This window comes from Rhinatrema bivittatum, chromosome 16 (genome assembly GCF_901001135.1).
Source record: "Rhinatrema bivittatum chromosome 16, aRhiBiv1.1, whole genome shotgun sequence".
In the NCBI taxonomy this organism is placed as follows: Eukaryota; Metazoa; Chordata; class Amphibia; order Gymnophiona; family Rhinatrematidae; genus Rhinatrema; species Rhinatrema bivittatum.
This window is the reverse complement of record NC_042630.1, coordinates 61,571,126-61,590,074: the sequence shown is the minus strand read 5'-3', so window position 1 is coordinate 61,590,074 and position 18,949 is coordinate 61,571,126. Positions and strand designations below refer to the sequence as shown.

The window sequence follows — 18,949 nt, the reverse complement described above, 5'->3', positions numbered from 1 at the left end:
CTGATACCAGGGGTGTTGTGATCTTCCTGCATGCAGTGCCCTATCCCTATTAATACCAGGAGTGTTGTGATCTTCCTGCATGCAGTGCCCTATCCCTATTAATACCAGGAGTGTTGTGATCTTCCTGCATGCAGTGCCCTATCCCTGATACCGGGATGTGTGCAAGAAGATCACAACACCCCTGGTATCAGGAATAGGGCACTGTGTGCAGGAAGATCACAACACTCCTGGTATTAATAGGGATAGGGCACTGTGTGCAGGAAGATCACAATACCCCTGGTATCAGGGTTAGGGCACAAGTTCTAGTCACATTGACTGATCACATTACTTGTTTTGTCAAGCTACCAACTGTTTCCATTTCCCATCCCCCATATACTGTCAGTAGGAAACTTGGTAACATGAATAAATAAGAGGGCAGCCAATAGGAATACATATTCATTCCTAAACTGACCTTAACTGACCTGAAAAGTGTCAAATTGTATCATTTTCAGTTAGTGCGCACTAACTCCCAGTTAGTGCGCACTAACTCCCGTTAGTGCGCACTAATCGGAAAAAACGATTTTTAACGATTTTTTAACTAAAAAATCGTGCCTAAGACGATTTTCTTGCCCTGCCACACGATTTCTATCGTTAAGACGATATGGAAAACGATTCACATCCCTAACGACGAGTGAGGTTATCAAATTTGCGGATGATACAAAATTATTCAGAGTAGTTAAATCACAAGCGGATTGTGATACATTACAGGAGGACCTTGGAAGACTGGAAGATTGGGCATCCAAATGGCAGATGAAGTTTAATGTGGACAAGTGCTAGGTGTTGCATATAGGGAAAAATAACCCTTGCTGTAGTTACACGATGTTGGGTTCCATTCTGGGAGCTATCACCCAGGAAAAAGTTCTAGGCATCATAGTGGATAATACTTTAAAATTGTTGACTCAGTGTGCTGCAGCAGTCAAAAAAGCAAACAGAATGTTAGGAATTATTAGGAAGGGAATGGTTAATAAAACGGAAAATGTCATAATGCCTCAATATCGCTCCATGGTGAGACCGCACCTTGCATTCTGTACACAATTCTGGTTGCCACATCTCAAAAAAGATATAGTTGTGATGGAGATGGTACAGAGAATGGCAACCAAAATGATAAAGGGGATGGAACAGCTCACCTATGAGGAAAGGCTGAAGAGGTTAGGACTGTTCTGCTTGGAGAAGAGATGGCTGAGGCAGGATAGATAGAGGTCTTTAAAATCATGAGAGATCTTGAATGAGTAGATGTGAATCGGTTATTTACATTTTCGGATAATAGAAGAACTAGGGTGTATTCCATGAAGTTAACAAGTAGCACATTTAAGACTAATCGGAGAAAATTATTTTTCACTGAACGCACAATAACACCCTGGAATTTGTTGCCAGAGGATGTGGTTAGTGCAGTTAGTGTAGCTGGGTTCAAAAAAGGTTTGGATAAGTTCTTGGAGGAGAAGTCCATTAACTGCTATTAATCAAGTTTACATAGGGAATAGCCACTCACTGCTATTAATTGATTCAGTAGCATGGGATCTTCTTGGTGTTTGGGTAATTGCCAGGTTCTTGTGGCCTGGTTTGGCCTCTGTTGGAAACAGGATGCTGGGCTTCATGGACCCTTGGTCTGACCCAGCATGGCAATTTCTTATGTTCTTATGTTCTATAATGTCATGTGGTATTGATCCTTATTTAGAGGGACTTTCATATCAACCTGGATTCTTGGTTCTTCTAAAGGTAATTATTAAATTCTGTCTCTCATTGCAGGGAAATTTGATTACTACTTAACGAGTTATTAGTGTGCAGATGAGGAGACTGCAGCAGGTGAACTGTACAAAATATACAAATAATAACCAGATACAGAATAAGGCAGGATAGTTCCCCAAAGAGCTGAAAATCTAGGAGAAAATTTGATAAAATTATCATTACATAAATACCACATAATGGTGAGAGGGAGGGCTTGACAAGGGACTTTGTAAATGCAGAAGGGGTTTAAATTCACTTATAATCCCCAGATGCTGACCATTGAGAGTGCCAGTGAAGCTCAAATAAGATTTCCTTAAATCTTCTATAACTGAAAGGAGATTCTCCTGATTCAGCAGGGATGTAACAGAATGAGAGATCCAAAATGTATTCTCCCCATGGATCAATTACTGAGCAGTAATCTTCCCTTAATTGTCTGCAAGGTTTTTATAATTTCCCAAATGAACAGAAAACAGTTTTCTCTCCATGTCTCTCTCTTAAAGCATTTAAGACACCCAAGATAAACCCAGCCTGATCCACAGTGGAGGAGAGGAGGCAGCGCTGCAGGACAGGTAAGGAGAAACCCAGCAATCCTGTAATGTGCGACTTTGACACCTTCTGTGAGCTTCATTCTCTCATCAGATACAATTTACAATTTTATTCAGAAGCTTCCACCGGGCTCAGACCCTCCTAGCCAATAGTAGCTGAGAGAGATTATCCTGGTGTCCTTTTCCCTACAAATATATTTTTCTCAGGCAAAATCTTATTAAGCTGGAAATATGTATCCAGCTAGTTCTGGTCATGTCGTAGAATAGTCCTAAAGTTAGCTGGATAAACCTTTGGGTATATTCAGTGGTGTGGCTGCATGACAGAATATTCCACCAAAGTTAGAGAAGCATATCTTTCTAAACTGGCCAGATGTTGAATATTACTCTCTTTATCTCCCTGTGCTGCATTTGTTTTTTTATTAGCAAATCAGATTACTTTCAATTATGCAGATAATCGTGAACATTTACAACTATGAGCAGGAATTTGACTTTACATATAGAAACACAGAAACATAGAAATGACGGCAGAAAAGGACCAAACGGTCCATCCGGTCTGCCCAGCAAGCTTATGGTAAAAACTACTGCACCATACAAGTCACCTTTATAATTACCATTTTCCCAGACCGCCAAAGTCACGGCGCTTGTTGGTTGCTGTTTGAGTCCAATTCCCCATTACCTTTGCTGGTGAAGCAGAGAGCAATGTAAGAGTTGCATGAACAATATCAGGCTTATTGGTTAAGGGAAGTAACCAGTGCCACCGCATCAGCAAGTTACCCCCATGCTTATTTGTTTTCCCAGACTGTACAATTCAATGTCCTTGTTGGTTGGAGTCTGAATCTAATTTGCTATTCCTCTTTTCCCCCTGCCATTGAAGCAGAGAGCAATGATGGAGTTGCAGCAACAGTATGAAGGCCTATTGGTTAAAGATAGTAAGCACCACACCAGGAAATTACTCCCATGTACTCTTTTCTTCATTTTTATCCTCTAGCCTTTAGGAATCCGGAGTGTATATCCCATGTCCCTTTGAAATCTTTCACTATTTTTTTCTTCACGACCTCCTCCAGAAGGGCATTCTAGGCATCTACCACCCTCTCTCTAAAGAAATATTTCCTGACAGTGGTTCTGAGTCGTCCTCCCTGGAGTTGATGGAATCTGATGGTACTGCTATTAATCAAGTTGACTTAGGGAATGGCCTCTGCTATTACTGGCCTCAGTAGCATGGGATCTTCTCAGTGTTTGGGTACTTGCCAGGTTATTGTGGCCTGGATTGGTCTCTGTTGGAAACAGGATGCTGGGCTTGGGTTATGCAGTCCCACCAGCAGATGGAGTCAGACAGCAAAGCTTTGAGGCACTCCCAAGTGTGCCACCTGCAGCTCATCAGTATTTATCAATACCCAAGCAAAGTATAATTGACAAAAAAAAATATCTAATTCCAGAAAAAAGGGTGAACATGAAAAATCTCCCTCAAGGGTCTGAAACAAATGACCCCAATACCTGAAAATCAGGTTTGTACCACGGTTCATAACAAAAACTAAAATATTATAGAATCATTCTGATAGATTCCATATTTACAGCAGCTAACTGTTAGGTAAATCAGTCTTTTGGCAGTAGCACCCGGGCAGGATCCTGGACTGATCTGTGGTATAAGAAACCAAAGAGGTAGGCAATCTATGATAGCCATCAGGAAAACACAAAAGAATAGATGCCTCAATCTTTTCCAACGTTTATTAGAACAGAGATGTGTTCGTAAAATGCCCAACTCAGGGCGAGTTTCGCAGCTTAGTAGCCGCTGCCTCAGGAGCTTGAACACTTCAAAGTCAAAGGTGAAACTGAACAATATAGTTACATCCAGTAACCAATAATTGTGTGAACAACTTTCTGAATAGCGTATGAAACTGTATGCGGTACGCTATTCAGAAAGTTGTTCACACAATTATTGGTTACTGGATGTAACTATATTGTTCAGTTTCACCTTTGACTTTGAAGTGTTCAAGCCCCTGAGGCAGCGGCTACTAAGCTGCGAAACTCGGCCTGAGTTGGCATTTTACGAACACGTCTCTGTTCTAATAAACTTTGGAAAAGATTGAGGCATCTATTCTTTTGTGTTTTCCTGATCTGTGGTATTACAGGAACGAAAATTAGCAGGTAAGAACCAATTCTCCTTTCCTGTACATACCCAGATCAGTCCAGATCAGTGGGATGTACCAAAGCCACATTACATTGAGCAGGAACCCGAAAGACCACTTGGTCTGACCTAGCATGGCAATTTCTTATGTTCTTATGTACAATCATATATTTACCAAAACAGATTATGTGTTGCCTACATTTTGTTTTGCTTCATATATTAACTGCAAGAACATATTCTCTTATATAACTATTCATTCTAATTCATTCACTCCTGTCCCTCAGTTCTAATCCCCAGCTCTGTCACTAACTGTGTGACACAGGGGGAGTCACTTTATCACCCCGTGCTTCAGTTCTAATACTTGGCTCTGTCATTGCCTCTCTGAGTGTGATTTCAAGGGTGTCCCTCTTATCTCCCTGCGCCTCATAAGAATATAAGATTTGCCCTGCTGGGTCAGGCCAAGGTTCATTAAGCCCAGCATCCTTTTTCCGACAGTGGCCAATCCAAGTCACAAGTACCTGGCAGATCCCCTAAAGCAGATCTAATTCCTGTGACTCACTCCCAAGGATAGTACTAGCTTTCTTTAGTCTGCCTGGCTAATAATGTGTTATGGACTTTTCCCCAAGGCACTTATCCCAACCTCTTTTAAACCCTGCTCGTTGCCTTGCTCACCTCCTCTGGCAGCAGATTCTACAGTTCGATAGTGCGCTGAGTGATAAAGCACTTCCTACAATCTCTTTTATATCTGCTGGCTGTTAGTTTCCTGGAGTGACCCCTTGGTTTAGTATTATTTGAAAGGGTAACTAATCATCCTTTATTTACCTGTTCCACCCCACACATGATTTTATAAACCTCTCTCATATCCCCTCTCATCCGCCTCTTTTCCAAGCTGAAAAGCCCTCACAGCCTCTCATCACAGGAGAGATACCCCTTCCCCTTTATCACTTTTGTCGCTCTCCTCTGCACCTTTTCTAGTTCTGCTCAGTCTATCTAGAGATGAGGTGACCAGAACTGCACACAGTACTCAAGATGTGGTTGCACCATGACTCATTGCAGAGGTAATATATTTTACATTTTATTCTCCATTCCTTTTTGGACCATTCCTAATATTTGTTTTTTTTTATTGCCACCATGCACTGAGCCAAAGATTTCAATGTATTTTCCAAAGGACTTCACAATCTTTTTCCAGAGTAGGGACTCTCAATACAGAACCCAACATTGTGTCCCTGTAGTTGGGATTAGTTTTCCCTTTTGAGCATCACTTCACTTTGCATTTGTCCACATTCAATTTCATTTGCTATTTACATGCCCAGTCTTGCAATGTCTTCTTGCAATTTTTTACAATCATCTTGTGATTTAACAACTTTGAATAATTTTGTGTCATTGGCAAATTTGATCACCTCACTTGTTCCCATTTTCAGATCATTTATAAATATATTAAAAGGCAGTGGTCCCAGAACAGACTCCTAGGGAACTCAACTATTTACCTTTTTCCATTGGGAAAATTTATCATTTAGCCCTACTCTATTTTTTCTATCTTTTAACAAGTTGACAATCCACAGTAGGACACTGTCCCATATCTCATGATTTTTTAACTTCTTAAGAAGTCTCTCATGAGGGACTTTGTCAAATGCTTTTTTGATATCCAGATATACTATATCAACTGCTCATCTTTATCCACATGTTTATTTACACCCTCAAAAAATGTAGCAAGTTTGTGAGGCAAGACTTCCCTTGGCTAAATTCCTGTTGGCTTTGTCCCATTAAGCTACACTTATCTATATGTTCAGCAGTTTTGTTCTTTATGATAGTTTCTACCATGTTGACTGGCAAAGACATCAGACTCACTGGTCTATAGATTCCTGGATCACTCGCTCGTTGATCCCTTTTTGAAAAGTGGTTTTACATTGAAAACCCTCTAGTCTTCTGGTACCATAGATGATGTTACTGATAATTTACACATTTCCAAAAGCAGGTTCCCAATTTATTTTCTTAGTTTTTCAGCACTGTAGGATGTATAATGTCTGGTCCAGATGATTTAGTTTGTCATTTTGTCCTAGTACATTTTCAAGGTTCACTAAGATTGTTCCAGTCCTTCTGAATCATCATCTTTAAATATAATTTCTGGCATGGATATATCTCTATCACAACCAAATAACCCACATCCACTGTACTCCAGTGTACCAAATAGTCTACCAACAATATCAAAAATCGAAAAGGTATCACCAGTGTATTTTTATAATCACTTAACAATATATGCAGAAAACCAAATGTATGTAGGCCCCTTACTTTACAGAGTCTATATTATGTAACAGACACTATTTTTGTATAGGGTCACCTTGCTTTAATTTAAATTTATCATCAATCGTCCATTTTTTGTTAGGAATTTTTCATTATAATAAAATCTTAGTGTCACATACTCCAGAGAGAGGGGACACAAATACTCATCTAGTCCGTAGTAATTCACCCGACACAGCTGTGTTTCGGACGATGCCGTCCTGCTTCAGGGGGTGTCCTTCAAAATTTCTTTTTTGAGAGCGTCGTAGGGAAGCCTTTTCACTCCTTGGAATCGCATCTTCTTAGTAATCCATGGCAGCCCCGTTGGACTGCATCTCTTTTTGAAATGGCAACCACCTCCAGTGATCCTTTAATACCCTAAATCCGGAAGTCTATTCAACCGGAAACGCCAGTCTTTTTTCACGTCCGTGTATGACGACCCGAAAAATGATATATCTCTTACATCTTTCTCAATGGAAACTGAAGCAAATAATTAATTTAGTCTCTCTGCTATGGCTTTGTCATCCCTAAGTGCCCCTTTTACCCCTTGATCATCTAATGGTCCAACTGACTCCCTTGCAGGCTTTTTACCTCAAATGTACTTGACAATGTTTTTATTATGAATTTTTGCTTCCACGTCAATCTTCTTTTCGAATTCTCTTTACCTTCTTTATCAATGCTTTTCATTTGACTTGCTAGTGCTTATGTGTTACCTCTCACACCAAATCCTGTGTTCCACTAAGGACCAGGTCTAAAATAGTTTCCCATCTTGTTGGTTCTTGTACCAGCTGCTTCATGAAGCAGTCATTTATTTCATCTAGGACCTTTATGTCTCTAGAATATCCTGATGTAACATTCACCCAGTGAGTATTGGGGTAATTGAAAGCTTCCCTAATTTCTTTAAGAATTTCATTGTCTGTTAGCTCATTCTGGCCAGGTGGATGGTAATATACCCCCACTACTATTTTATTATCTTTTTCATCTGGAATTTCTATCTAGATCCAACCAGCTATGTAAGTTATCCAGATAAGACTTATCTGACTAAGTTATATTTGATATCTAGTGGAACAGCAATACCACTGAATATACCAGGAAAAATATCAAAGTTCTCCAGATAAGCTTGCCCAGCTGCTATGGGTCACATTTAACTTATCTGGTTAACTTAGCTAGAAAGGGCTAAATATCCCTAGTTAACCAGCTATCTTAAAATCAATTGGATAAATTTATTAGCCTAATTTTAGGACAACCCTGTGGCCTGACCAAAGTTAGCCGGATATATTAACCAGCTAAAGTTGAATTTAGATGGATAACTTATCCAGCAAACTTAACTCCTCCCTGATTCACTCATACCCCACCCTTGAGTTATCTGTCTAAAAACACTAACTGTGAAACCAGAGATGTGAATCATTTTTTTGTGTTCGTATCATGCATTGTTTTTCGGCCGCTGCAGGAAATTTCATTTTCCCGTGGTTTGGGCCTTTTCTTTCGGGGGAAATTGTTTTTTGGGTTAGTGTGCGCTAACTACCATTAGCGCGCACTAATATTTTTGTGTCAGCATGCACTAATGGGAGTTAACATGTACTAACCCGAAAAATGATTTTTCCCAAAAAATCTGGAAAATCCTGATCATTTTTCGGGCTTTCTGAAACATGCCAAATTGGACAATTTCATTGAAATTGTCCAATTTGGCAAAAATGAATGCACATCTTTAGAAACCACCTATATAATATGCAATTATCTGTCCATGTTCTTAGGTGTATAGAGAATGGACCAAATGGGTCATATATACCCGCTTAACTGAACATCACAGCTGCTTTAAAAAACTAGGATTCAAGTTCTGAAAGTGACATAATGTTTATTACAGAAACATAGTTTTATTGTTCCTACTATTTATTAAAGAAATCATCCATACAAATAGAATAATATGCAGCATGTGGTAAAACTTACACATGCAACTCACAATACAAAATAATAAATGCATTTTAAAGTATATTACATCATTGCCATCAAATAAGCTTATTTCCTTCCCTCCTTCCCTCCTTCCCTCCCTCTCTCCCTTTCCCAAATCCCCCCCCCCCCCAACCATCCTAACAGAGAAGAGGCTATAAAATAAAAAACAAAGCATGTCAAAGAAAATTATCAAATTAAACTAACAGTCTTTTACAGAGAAATCTCAATCCCCAGTATATCAACACTACCACAACTATTCATACAGATAAAATATTTATCACAGCACTTCAGACTCTTACAGGCGATATCTGCAAATAGACATGCCACACTTCCAAGAAGGCCCTTTAACTTTTAACCAATATACCTGTTGCTGCTTTTTCCATTAATTTTAGATCATGAAAGACATTCCTCTATATCCACAAAGAAGGGGTTTCCTCATCTGTCCACATCCTGAGAATGCTCTTTTCCCCCTATTAGACAAGTCTTATGAATTAAAAGCGTATTTCCTTTACCTTGAATTTGGAAAGAAGCGAGATCATCAATCAAGATCCCTTCTGGAAGAAAAGATATATTTTGATCAATAATTTATTCAAAGAAATCCCTGAACCCATACCAAAATGTATTTATTGCATTACATGTCCAGAAAACATGGCCTAGTATCCCTCTAGCTATTTTACATTTCTGACAGATGTCAGTAGCTATAAGATCTGCTCAATAAGCTCTAACTGGAAACATCAAAGCTCGTTTCAAGAATTTAAATTGTAATTCTCTCAAATCCATGTTAACTATTAATGTTTTAATGTGTTTAAAACTAGTACTCAATTGACTATCTGTAAGTGTAATTGACAGTTCCCCATTCCACTTTTCAGGTAAAGAGTTTAGCACAAGGGGTGAGCAAAGATTCATTAAAGACATATCGCCAAGATATCCTTGCCCTCTTGCCATCCTCAATCTGAAAACATTCTTCTATTTGGTCACAGAAAATCTCCTTTAGATAGGGGGTCCCTAAGCTATGTACATAATGATGCAGCTCCATATAAGCAAAATTGCCTTTGGCTGCTAAATCAAAACTTAGCTGTAACTCTTGAAAGGATAACATTTGTCCATCCACCTCTAACACCTGTCATAGCTGAGTGATCCCTTTAGACCTCCATAACCCAAAATTCCATATTGCATCCCTGGTTGAAATGAAGAATTGTCCAGAGTGGGTAAATAAGGAGAAATTGTTGATGAGTGTCCCAATTGCCCACATACATTTTTACAAGTTTTCCACAGTGACAAAAGGAGATCCTCATCCTTAATCAATGGATGCTTTTCCCTACCTTTGACATATAATACAAAATGAAGATGTAACAGTAAAACTAAATATCTTTCCACATCCAAAGGAATATAATAATCTGTATCCCAAATCCAGTCTTTCAGATGTCACAATGACAAGCCCAATTAGAGCACTCCAAATCAGGAAGCCCCGTAGCCCCCTTTTCACAAGCTACCATTAACTGGGTCATGTTCAATTGCAGTTTGCGCCCCTGCCACAAAAATTTAGATATCTTGGTAAATCACCCGAAGATCATTTTTATTACCATCATATATATATTATATATAATATATGTAATATTAGATAGGCCTTGGTATATCACCCGAAGATCATTTTTAAGAAAACACAAAGACAACAGGTATAACCATTTCAGGAAGAAAACCATTTTAAATAGGTTAATCCTGCCAACTAAAGATAGGGGAAGAGTTTGCCAATGATACAACTTAGCCTTCATCTGTGAAATCAAAGGTGGAATATTAAGCTGATAAAGTTTAGTAACATCAGAAGGTAATGTAATGGGTTGCACTGGAGTCCTTGAACAGATCCAGTCCCCATTAAGAGGGGGTGAAAGGAGAATTTGTATTGAATCAGCAGGTACAATATTGAATTTTTAGTCTTATCATGATTTCCCTGAAGAGTTTAAATGAAGAGATAGCATGGTATATGTTGCTCTGAAAATATAGTGGAGTATGATAGTGGAATCTGCAATGCACCTATTACAAAATGAAAGTGTGGTAGTGATCTGACAATATGGGTATTGTGATACACTATCCACCCATATACCTAATACAGCCTAATGTCACACCTATTAGAAAGTGTACAATGCACCTATTACAAAATGAGAGTGTGGTAGTGATCTGACAATATGGGTATTGTGATACACTATCCACAATATACCTTAAACAAAGTAGAAAGTACAGCCTAATGTCACACCTATTAGAAAGTGTAAGGTAGCATCCACTGATTGGTTAGTTTTGAAGCTATGTGATGACATAATTGCCTCTTGTTCTCAGTGCAGACTGATCCTGATGAGAGCATGAACTACAGCTACACCTTGAAGCAGATCATCTTCATGCTGGCATTACAGATATTTTAGAAAGTTTGGGTACACCTTCTGGAACAAGATGCATAATTTGATAAGTATTGAATATCATATCCACAGGAGATATTCAGGGAGTTGAAATATTATCATTGTTGTGGAGATAAAAAGTTGATATCAACAAAGTCATTTTATTGCACAAAAATGCTAAAAAAAATTTCCACTTATTGAGACCAATGATTATAACTAAGACACCAATGTGAAATAAGCATTGCGGGACTGATAACGGAAATCTGTAAACAATAAACATTGTTTCAAGCCCTACTTATAGGTATAAGTAGGTAGTGGAGTTTTGACAATCTGGACTTATACATTTCTAATTTCTCATTATATCCATATGGTTATGGATGTGGGAAATATGACAATGGTGACAGAATTTATTATTCTGGGGATTTCTAATAATGCCGAGCTACAAGTTCCTCTCTTCCTGGTCTTCCTGCTCATCTACCTGATCACCCTGCTGGGGAACCTTGTGATTATCACAGTGACCTGTGCTGACCCCCGCCTGCACACCCCCATGTACTTCTTCCTCAGTAACCTGTCACTCGTAGACATTGGTGGAACCTCCACTATTATCCCAAAACTGCTTGTGATCTTTATCTCCAGGGATAAGAGCATTTCCTATGCTGGATGCATTGTGCAGCTCTATTTCTACATAGGCTTAGGCTGCACCGATGACCTCCTTCTTACTGCCATGGCTTATGACCGCTATGCTGCAGTCTGCAACCCCTTACGCTATTCCCTCATCATGAATCAGAGAGTCTGTGTCCTGTTGGCTGCTGCTTCCTGGATCATCGGGTTTCTATCATCTGAGATGATTACAGCTTCTGTCACCCGCCTCTTATTCTGTGACTCTAATGTGATTGAACATTTCTTCTGTGAGCTCATGCCGCTGTTAAACCTTTCCTGCACCGACACGAAAATCACACAAAGCATACTGTTTGCTGTATGTGCATTTATGACAGTGCCTGCCTTCTTTGTGACTCTTACTTCTTACACCTTCATCATCTCAGCCATCCTGAGGATCCGCTCTGCAGAGGGGAAGCGTAAAGCTTTCTCCACCTGCTCCTCCCACCTCACTGTGGTCTCCATTTATTATTTCTCACTGTTCTGCATGTATCTGAGGCCCTCCTCGACATATTCTGAAGAGCAGGGTAAAATTCTGTCTGTGCTCTACACAGCTGTCATCCCCTTGCTGAACCCCATCATTTACAGTCTGAGGAACAAGGAGGTGAAGAACGCATTGAGGAAAGTTACAGGGAAGTAGCTCATGAAAGCAGGTGGTAAATCATAACCATCTATCATAAGTAGAAGATTTCAGTTTCTATTAGTGTGGAAGATTATTCTTCCTTTAACACAGAAAAGGAAGATCCTGGTTTGATCCTTGGGTTGGGTCTTTTACTCCCCCAGCTCAGCCGGGGCTGTGGATGTGGCAGAAACAGCATTCACAGCCCCCTGGGTGGAGAAAGTTGTGTTTCTTGCTCAAGGGTGACACCCAGTGGCTGGATTTGGAACTCATGATTCTGTAAGGAGCCCTGGTGCATGGCCATTACAATGACCAGACTAAATACATTGGGGAGGAAGGGAGATGCTATAAAACAGAGGGAAAAAGATCAATGTATAATTGGTAATTAAGAGTAATAGTGCCAAGATCCCAGCCCTGGTTCCAACTGAGCTGAAAGTGAAAGGAACTGGAGGAAATCAGAAAAAAGAATTCTCCAGTAGTGACTCAGCAAACCTCTTAGAGAGCTGACTTAGGAAAAGTCACAGATTTACAATCCTTTCCTATCAGAGAGGGATCTTTCCTTCCTTATCCAGAAATAATCTTGGTGAGAACCCTGTGGAGGATCAGATCTCTTTCTCTGGGATTAGTCAAATCTCTCCCCCTTGGTATTTTGTACACATTCCATTATAGCATCAGTACTGCAAATTTTACAGCACTGTGACATCACCACTGAGAACCACATCCTCGTGTGACATCATCACTGTGAAATAGAGCCCCATGTGACATCACTCCTAAGCATTACAATCAAAGTTCTCTATAAAATGCATGGGAAATCACTAATACCTTTCTTCCCATTAGCTGTGCTCAGCACGTTTGCACTTTAAACTGCTCTGGGCCAAAGCTCCCAGAGATGTATTTTTTTTTAGGAATATTTATAAAACATCTTACAGATCATAATACATCTCCAAAAGTGATCACCGTTTGTAAATGTTCAAGTTTGGCTTATATGACAGGTTCTTTCTGTTGTAATAAAATTACTATTTACAAAAAAAAAATCTCTAAAAGCGATGTACATTACAAAGAACGCTAGATAGCCAATTAATAAAACAATTGAATGAAAAAAAACAACTGTAGGAGCAAGGACAATAAGCAGAAGACTTAATGCAGTCATGTAGTTGAGACCAGTGTCAGTGGGCACTATGATAGGTTGGTGGTCACCTGAATTCTGAAGCCTATATTCATCTATCCAGTAGGTAAAGAGTCCACAAACCCAAGACAGTTCATCAGGGAGCAGTTATAGACTGGTTAAGCCAGTACAGAACAGAACAAAACATTCAGACCCTGATAAATCACTCTTCATGCATAAAGCTGGAATTCCAACAGAACTTTACTTAAAACTCAACTTCTTGAATAGTGAGTGATAATTTTACACAATGAGGCTCGTCTGCAAAGGAGAAAGTGGACTTTCTGGTTTCCATGTGAAGAGCAAGTGGAAGATTCCAGCCTTGTCCTTCTTCTTATCGTGTTTAAGAAAGCAGATTTATGAACGTTTGTACTGTTTTCTGCGTTTTTGACCTAATGGACTGAATATTTTGCCTTCACTGAAATTTATTCTGCTTTGGAACACTACTGATGGTGTGTTTCTTCAAAAGACAGAGGGTGATCCTCTGGATCCCAGAGCTGCACTGAGTTGGACAGTGCTCTGCAATATCTGAAGGTGGCCCCTGGTAAAAAGGGGTGGGTGGGTGAATGTGTGGTTACATAGAGGAGTTTCCAGAATCAGCCCATGAGGAGAACCTGCAAAAATTAAAGTAACCTTGTATATCTGCCATGTGACTTTCTATGGATTTTCTCCTTTCTAATTCTGAGCTCAAGGCAAGTTACAAATGTATTTGATTTTTTTAAATTTAGCTCAGGCCTTTTTATTAGTAGCTCAAAGCAAGTTATATTGAGGTAGAGTGAGTATTTCCCTGCCCCTGAGGGCATACAATCTAAGGGTCTCATATACTATCTCCAAGCTCGGAATAAGAGCCTACTCTGACTCTCTAACAGCTGTTATTATTATCCTAAGCACTACGTTCCTTAGTCTTTTCTTTCAGTCTTTGCTTCCAAGTTTTACCTCCCTTGTTGAATGTAACTTTGTTCTTCCTGTTACCTACGGTTTTTGTTACAGTTCCCCCTTTCGATGTAAACCGACCTGATATGGTCCCTACCATGAAGGTCGGTATAGAAAAAGTGTTAAATAAAAATAAATAAATACTAAGGTTATTCTCTCATTCTGTGTCTATGGGAAAAAGTAAATCAGGCCCTAAGTTTGTCCCTGAGGCAATGGAGGGTGAAGTGATTTGCCCAAGATCTTGAGGAGCAGCAGCAGATTTGAACTTTGGCTTCCCTGGTTCTACGCCTGCTGCTTTTCCCACTAGATTACTCCTCCAGGCCAGCTCCTTACCCTAGAGCCTTTACAATCTGCTCCCTCGCATCATTCAACCACTTACCACAAACTCTCTAGAAAACTCAAGAAGTCTCTACATGTCACTGCAGGAACAACTCCAACCTGGCAACATCCCAAAGGGACGCTCTTAAGAACAGACCATACCAGCTATAGCTACTCCAAAAATATGTCCCTTGTTAAGGGGACCCATCTATATCATAAGCAGTCCTAGGAGGTTCCTTTCTATTGTTTGCAAAACTATAAGCAATTAGGGATGGGCATTCCTTTAACCTGAATGAGTAAAACTTGATGAATTACTGGATTTTCAGTTTGTTCCAAATGGAATGAATCAAAGCTGGACTCATTCCAAAACACTCAAAAAACAGTCCAGAAGCAATAGTGGAACTAAAAATACAAATAAAGAATTAACACTAAGGTAATACATTGGAATTTAGAATTTTGAAATGTAAACATTAACAACAGAAGGCATTCCCTATAAAAGTATAGGGGCCTTTCATAATATCGAGCAGTTTACTTAGTCAAATCTGACATTTCTACCCCGGCGTGTGTTGCGTGCCCCGTCTGTGCCTGGACCACACATAGACCTGCTCACCTCACTAGCTCCTCTGCAGTTCACGGGTCGGCCTCCCCAGAGGCAGCCGCGAGCTCCTCTAGGCCTCGGCATCCTGCAGCAGCACTTGCCGGGCCTTCCACTGCGCCCCAGGCCTCACGCTGGAGTTTGGCATCTCCAGTGGTGTTGGCCACGCCCCTACGCACGTGTGCACGGACCACCCAGCCTCTTGTAGCGCCAGGGGCGGGTCCTAGCTCCGTGGCACGCCCTGATTGATGGAACGATATAAGGAAGTCCCTGCCTGCACTTCCTTGCCATGGCAATCGGGTCAGTACTGTAAGTGTACTAGTTTGCCTCCACGTACACAGTCTTCTTCCAGCGTCCTTCTATTCTAGCATCCTTCTGTTCCTTCATCTGTCTGTCCGTTCTCCGAGGCAATAACCTCGGACTGTACTGACCTCAGTTTGTTCCTTGACCATCCTGTCCACTGCCTGCATTCTGACCTCTGCCTGCCTTGTGACCTCGCCTGACCTCTGGAACCTAACCTCTGCCTTGTTGACTACTCCTTGGACTGATCCTCGGATTCTGACCTCGGCTGCCATTGACCACGTCTTCTGATTCTGGCTCTGTCCCTTGTCTTGTCATCGCCTATGCTGTTTGGGCCTTCCTTGCCTCCTCAGGCCAACAGCGTGAAGTCCAACTGTGCTCCCTTGCTGATCGTGAGCAGGGTTCTCTACTACCTCTCTGTGAGACCCTGTGAGGCCGACCTAAGTCCAAGCGGCCTCGGTCCCTATGGGCTCCACCCGGGGGGACCTCGGGCTTCCAGTGGTGAAGCTCATCCTAGCCTCTGTCTCCTCCTGTGTTCCGCCCCCTGGGGGCAGGTGCTTCCTGGTCCCTATCAGGGAGCCATTCTCCACTGCTCCAGGACAAGGATCCACCTCCAAGCGCAACAGCGTGTGCATGTTATAAAACTGGCATGCACATGGACGCATGCATGCACCTTTAGAAATGTACCCCTTAGTATTTTTACCTCATTCCAAAAAATCCAGATGTTATTTGGATCTTTCAGTTCACTAAAGAGGGCACAGTAAGAAATAGCCTGCAATATTTGTTGGCATCTCTGCAGCTCTACCCCCCTCCATGGCTTCTTTGCAGCCCCATCCCAGCCACTGTTTACCCCTTTCTAGATATAAATAGGAAGGAGTGATCCGCAGTCCCTCCTGCCCCACCAGTCCAAGTTGTACAATGGTGCCAATGGTTTTCCTTCCTGTGCCCTGTTCTTTTATGACCATAAAGCTTACAGCTGTGAAGCAAGCAGGTGTAAAACAACATGGCGCCCATCAAAGAGCCGACCAGTGCCATTGTACTAGCGCACCGCAGGGACCGAAGAGACTGGAACTCAGCTCTGCCTCTTTCTATACAGGAGGGAGGGGTAAGCAAAGTCTGGGGAAGTGGGGAAATATTACTTTTCAATTTAAGGTTTATTTCGGTCAGACAAATGAACCAAACCAAAATAAACATTGAACAAACCAACATCCAGAGAAAAAATATCCCAAAACAATCAAAGTAATAACATGCAAATATTTTGGGTGCACAACCCTATCTACGTGATAACCTGAAAAGTAGTAACTGGCTGCAGATGGAGCCATTTTGTGTGCCAGTGATATCATTGATGACATCAATCAGCGAGAGCTCCTGAAACCTTTTCTTTTGATAAATTCACACCCAGACAGGATGGACACTGGGTGGCCATTTTGCAGGGCTGAGGTCCTCTGAACTCCCAAACTCCTGTCATGTCCTGTGGTAATCTTCCTCCTATAGAGGGACATTTTGTACTAAATTTGTTTCCTGGAGCTTTTACAACTAATTCTGTTCTCTCCCACATTATGGGGGAACTTTGATTACCACTTAACAATTTAAAGAGCTGTCAGGGTGCAGATGGTAAATTGGATAAGATATACATAAACTAAATGGAAGATATACATAAACTATATTGGAAGAACTCTTCCCCAAAGAGCTGGAAATCTAGTTTGATAATCTCATCAATACAGAAATACTACGTAATGGTAAGAGAGAGAGAGAACGTTGAGGAGCGAACTTTTTAAATGGAAAGGGGTTAAAATGAATTGATGACCCCCAAAGGCTGACAAATGATCAGTGCAAGTGAAGCCCAGATCAGACTTTCCGAAATATTCCATAACTACAACTGGAGCAGAGCAGAATGAGACTCTCAAAACTTATTCTCTCTATGGATCAATCATTTGTGAATTTTTCAGGCAGCTCAGGCACAGAACCACAAATTTCCCTTAATTGATTGTGAGACTTTTACAATTTCCCAGATGCACAGAGCACAGTTTTCTCTCCACGTCCCTTTCTTAAAGTATTTAAGATACCCTAGGTGCCCCCAGCCTGATCCACAGTGGAGGAGAGGAGGCAGCGCTGCAGGACAGGTAAGGAGAAACCCAGCAATCCTGTAACGTGCGACTTTAATGCCTTCTGTGAGCTGCGCTCTCTCATCAGATACAAAAATTTCAGTTTTATTCAGAAGCTTCCACCCGGCTCAGACCCTCTTAGCCAAGAGCAGACGAGAGAGATCACCCTGGCGTCCTTTTCCCTACAAATATATTTTCCCAGGGAATGTAAAATGTGTTTATCATGACTGAATCCATCAATATAGAAGGAGAGGAGCTGCAGGGATCTGATGTGCAGGGGCAGCATGAAGCCTGTTTGAAGAGACACAGATGTGATTGAATCTATTTAACTGCAAAACGTAAGTAATTTCATATGTGTTAGATGTTAGAGCTGTGAACTAAGAACAAAAGATACTTGTGAGTTCTAATCAATGTTCTGACTTAGTGTGCGACCTTGGGGGAATCGCTTTATTTCTCCAGGTCTCAGTTCTAATCCCCACCTCTGTCACTGACTCTCTGAGTGTGATCTCTGCCCTTGTGAACCCCCTCACTCACCTGCAGTTCCAGTCACTGACTCGTATTTATTTATTTATTATGGGACTGTATGGAAAGAGAGGAGTTTATTAATACCCCAGGTCATGAGCCTTTGATCAAAGAGGTGTAACTTGCCCTTGTTCTCTTATACAAGTTGGGCATTTGATATTTATCTTTTGCTAATTTTCAGAATCATTAGGATGATCACAGAAATCTGATTTACAGAAACAGTACTGCAGTTTCCTCCCAGCACAGTTACCAGCAGTGTGAGGGAGAACAGGGCGATAAAACAGGAAATCCCCCCGCCCCCGAGTGGATCCTGGATCCCAAAGAAGTTGACAGATCAGAGCTCTTTCCCATTAATACTCGGCCAGATCTGTAAGAGGAGGGGGATCTCCCAGCTGGCAGCAGAGCCTTCCTGCAGCCTTGGAGCCCTCCAGTCTGTGACTCGCTCACTGTACATCTCTGATGTGTGAAAAGTAAGAGCTGCCGGAATTTCAGTTCTGCGCCAGAACAGCATGAGAAAAGTGAAAAATGCCTGAGTCAGATTCCTTTGCACAGATTTGAACTGGCAGCAACTTTTTCTCACAGAAATAATTATGCACAAGTTCTGGAAGGGTAAAAACAATCTACAGAAAGGAATCCCAATGAGCAAATATTAATGTGTGCAAGAAAATCGTGGAGAATGTTGCTGGATTC

General features: G+C 41.0%; 1 protein-coding gene across 1 annotated transcript; it reads left to right on the top strand.

Moving 5' to 3' along the window:
- The first annotated feature begins 11,421 nt into the window (after positions 1-11,421).
- On the top strand, positions 11,422-12,345 carry LOC115077765 (olfactory receptor 1030-like). The gene has a single exon (XM_029580049.1). The coding sequence runs from the start codon at positions 11,422-11,424 to the stop codon at positions 12,343-12,345; it is 924 nt and encodes a 307-aa protein (XP_029435909.1).
- The last annotated feature ends 6,604 nt before the right edge of the window (positions 12,346-18,949 follow it).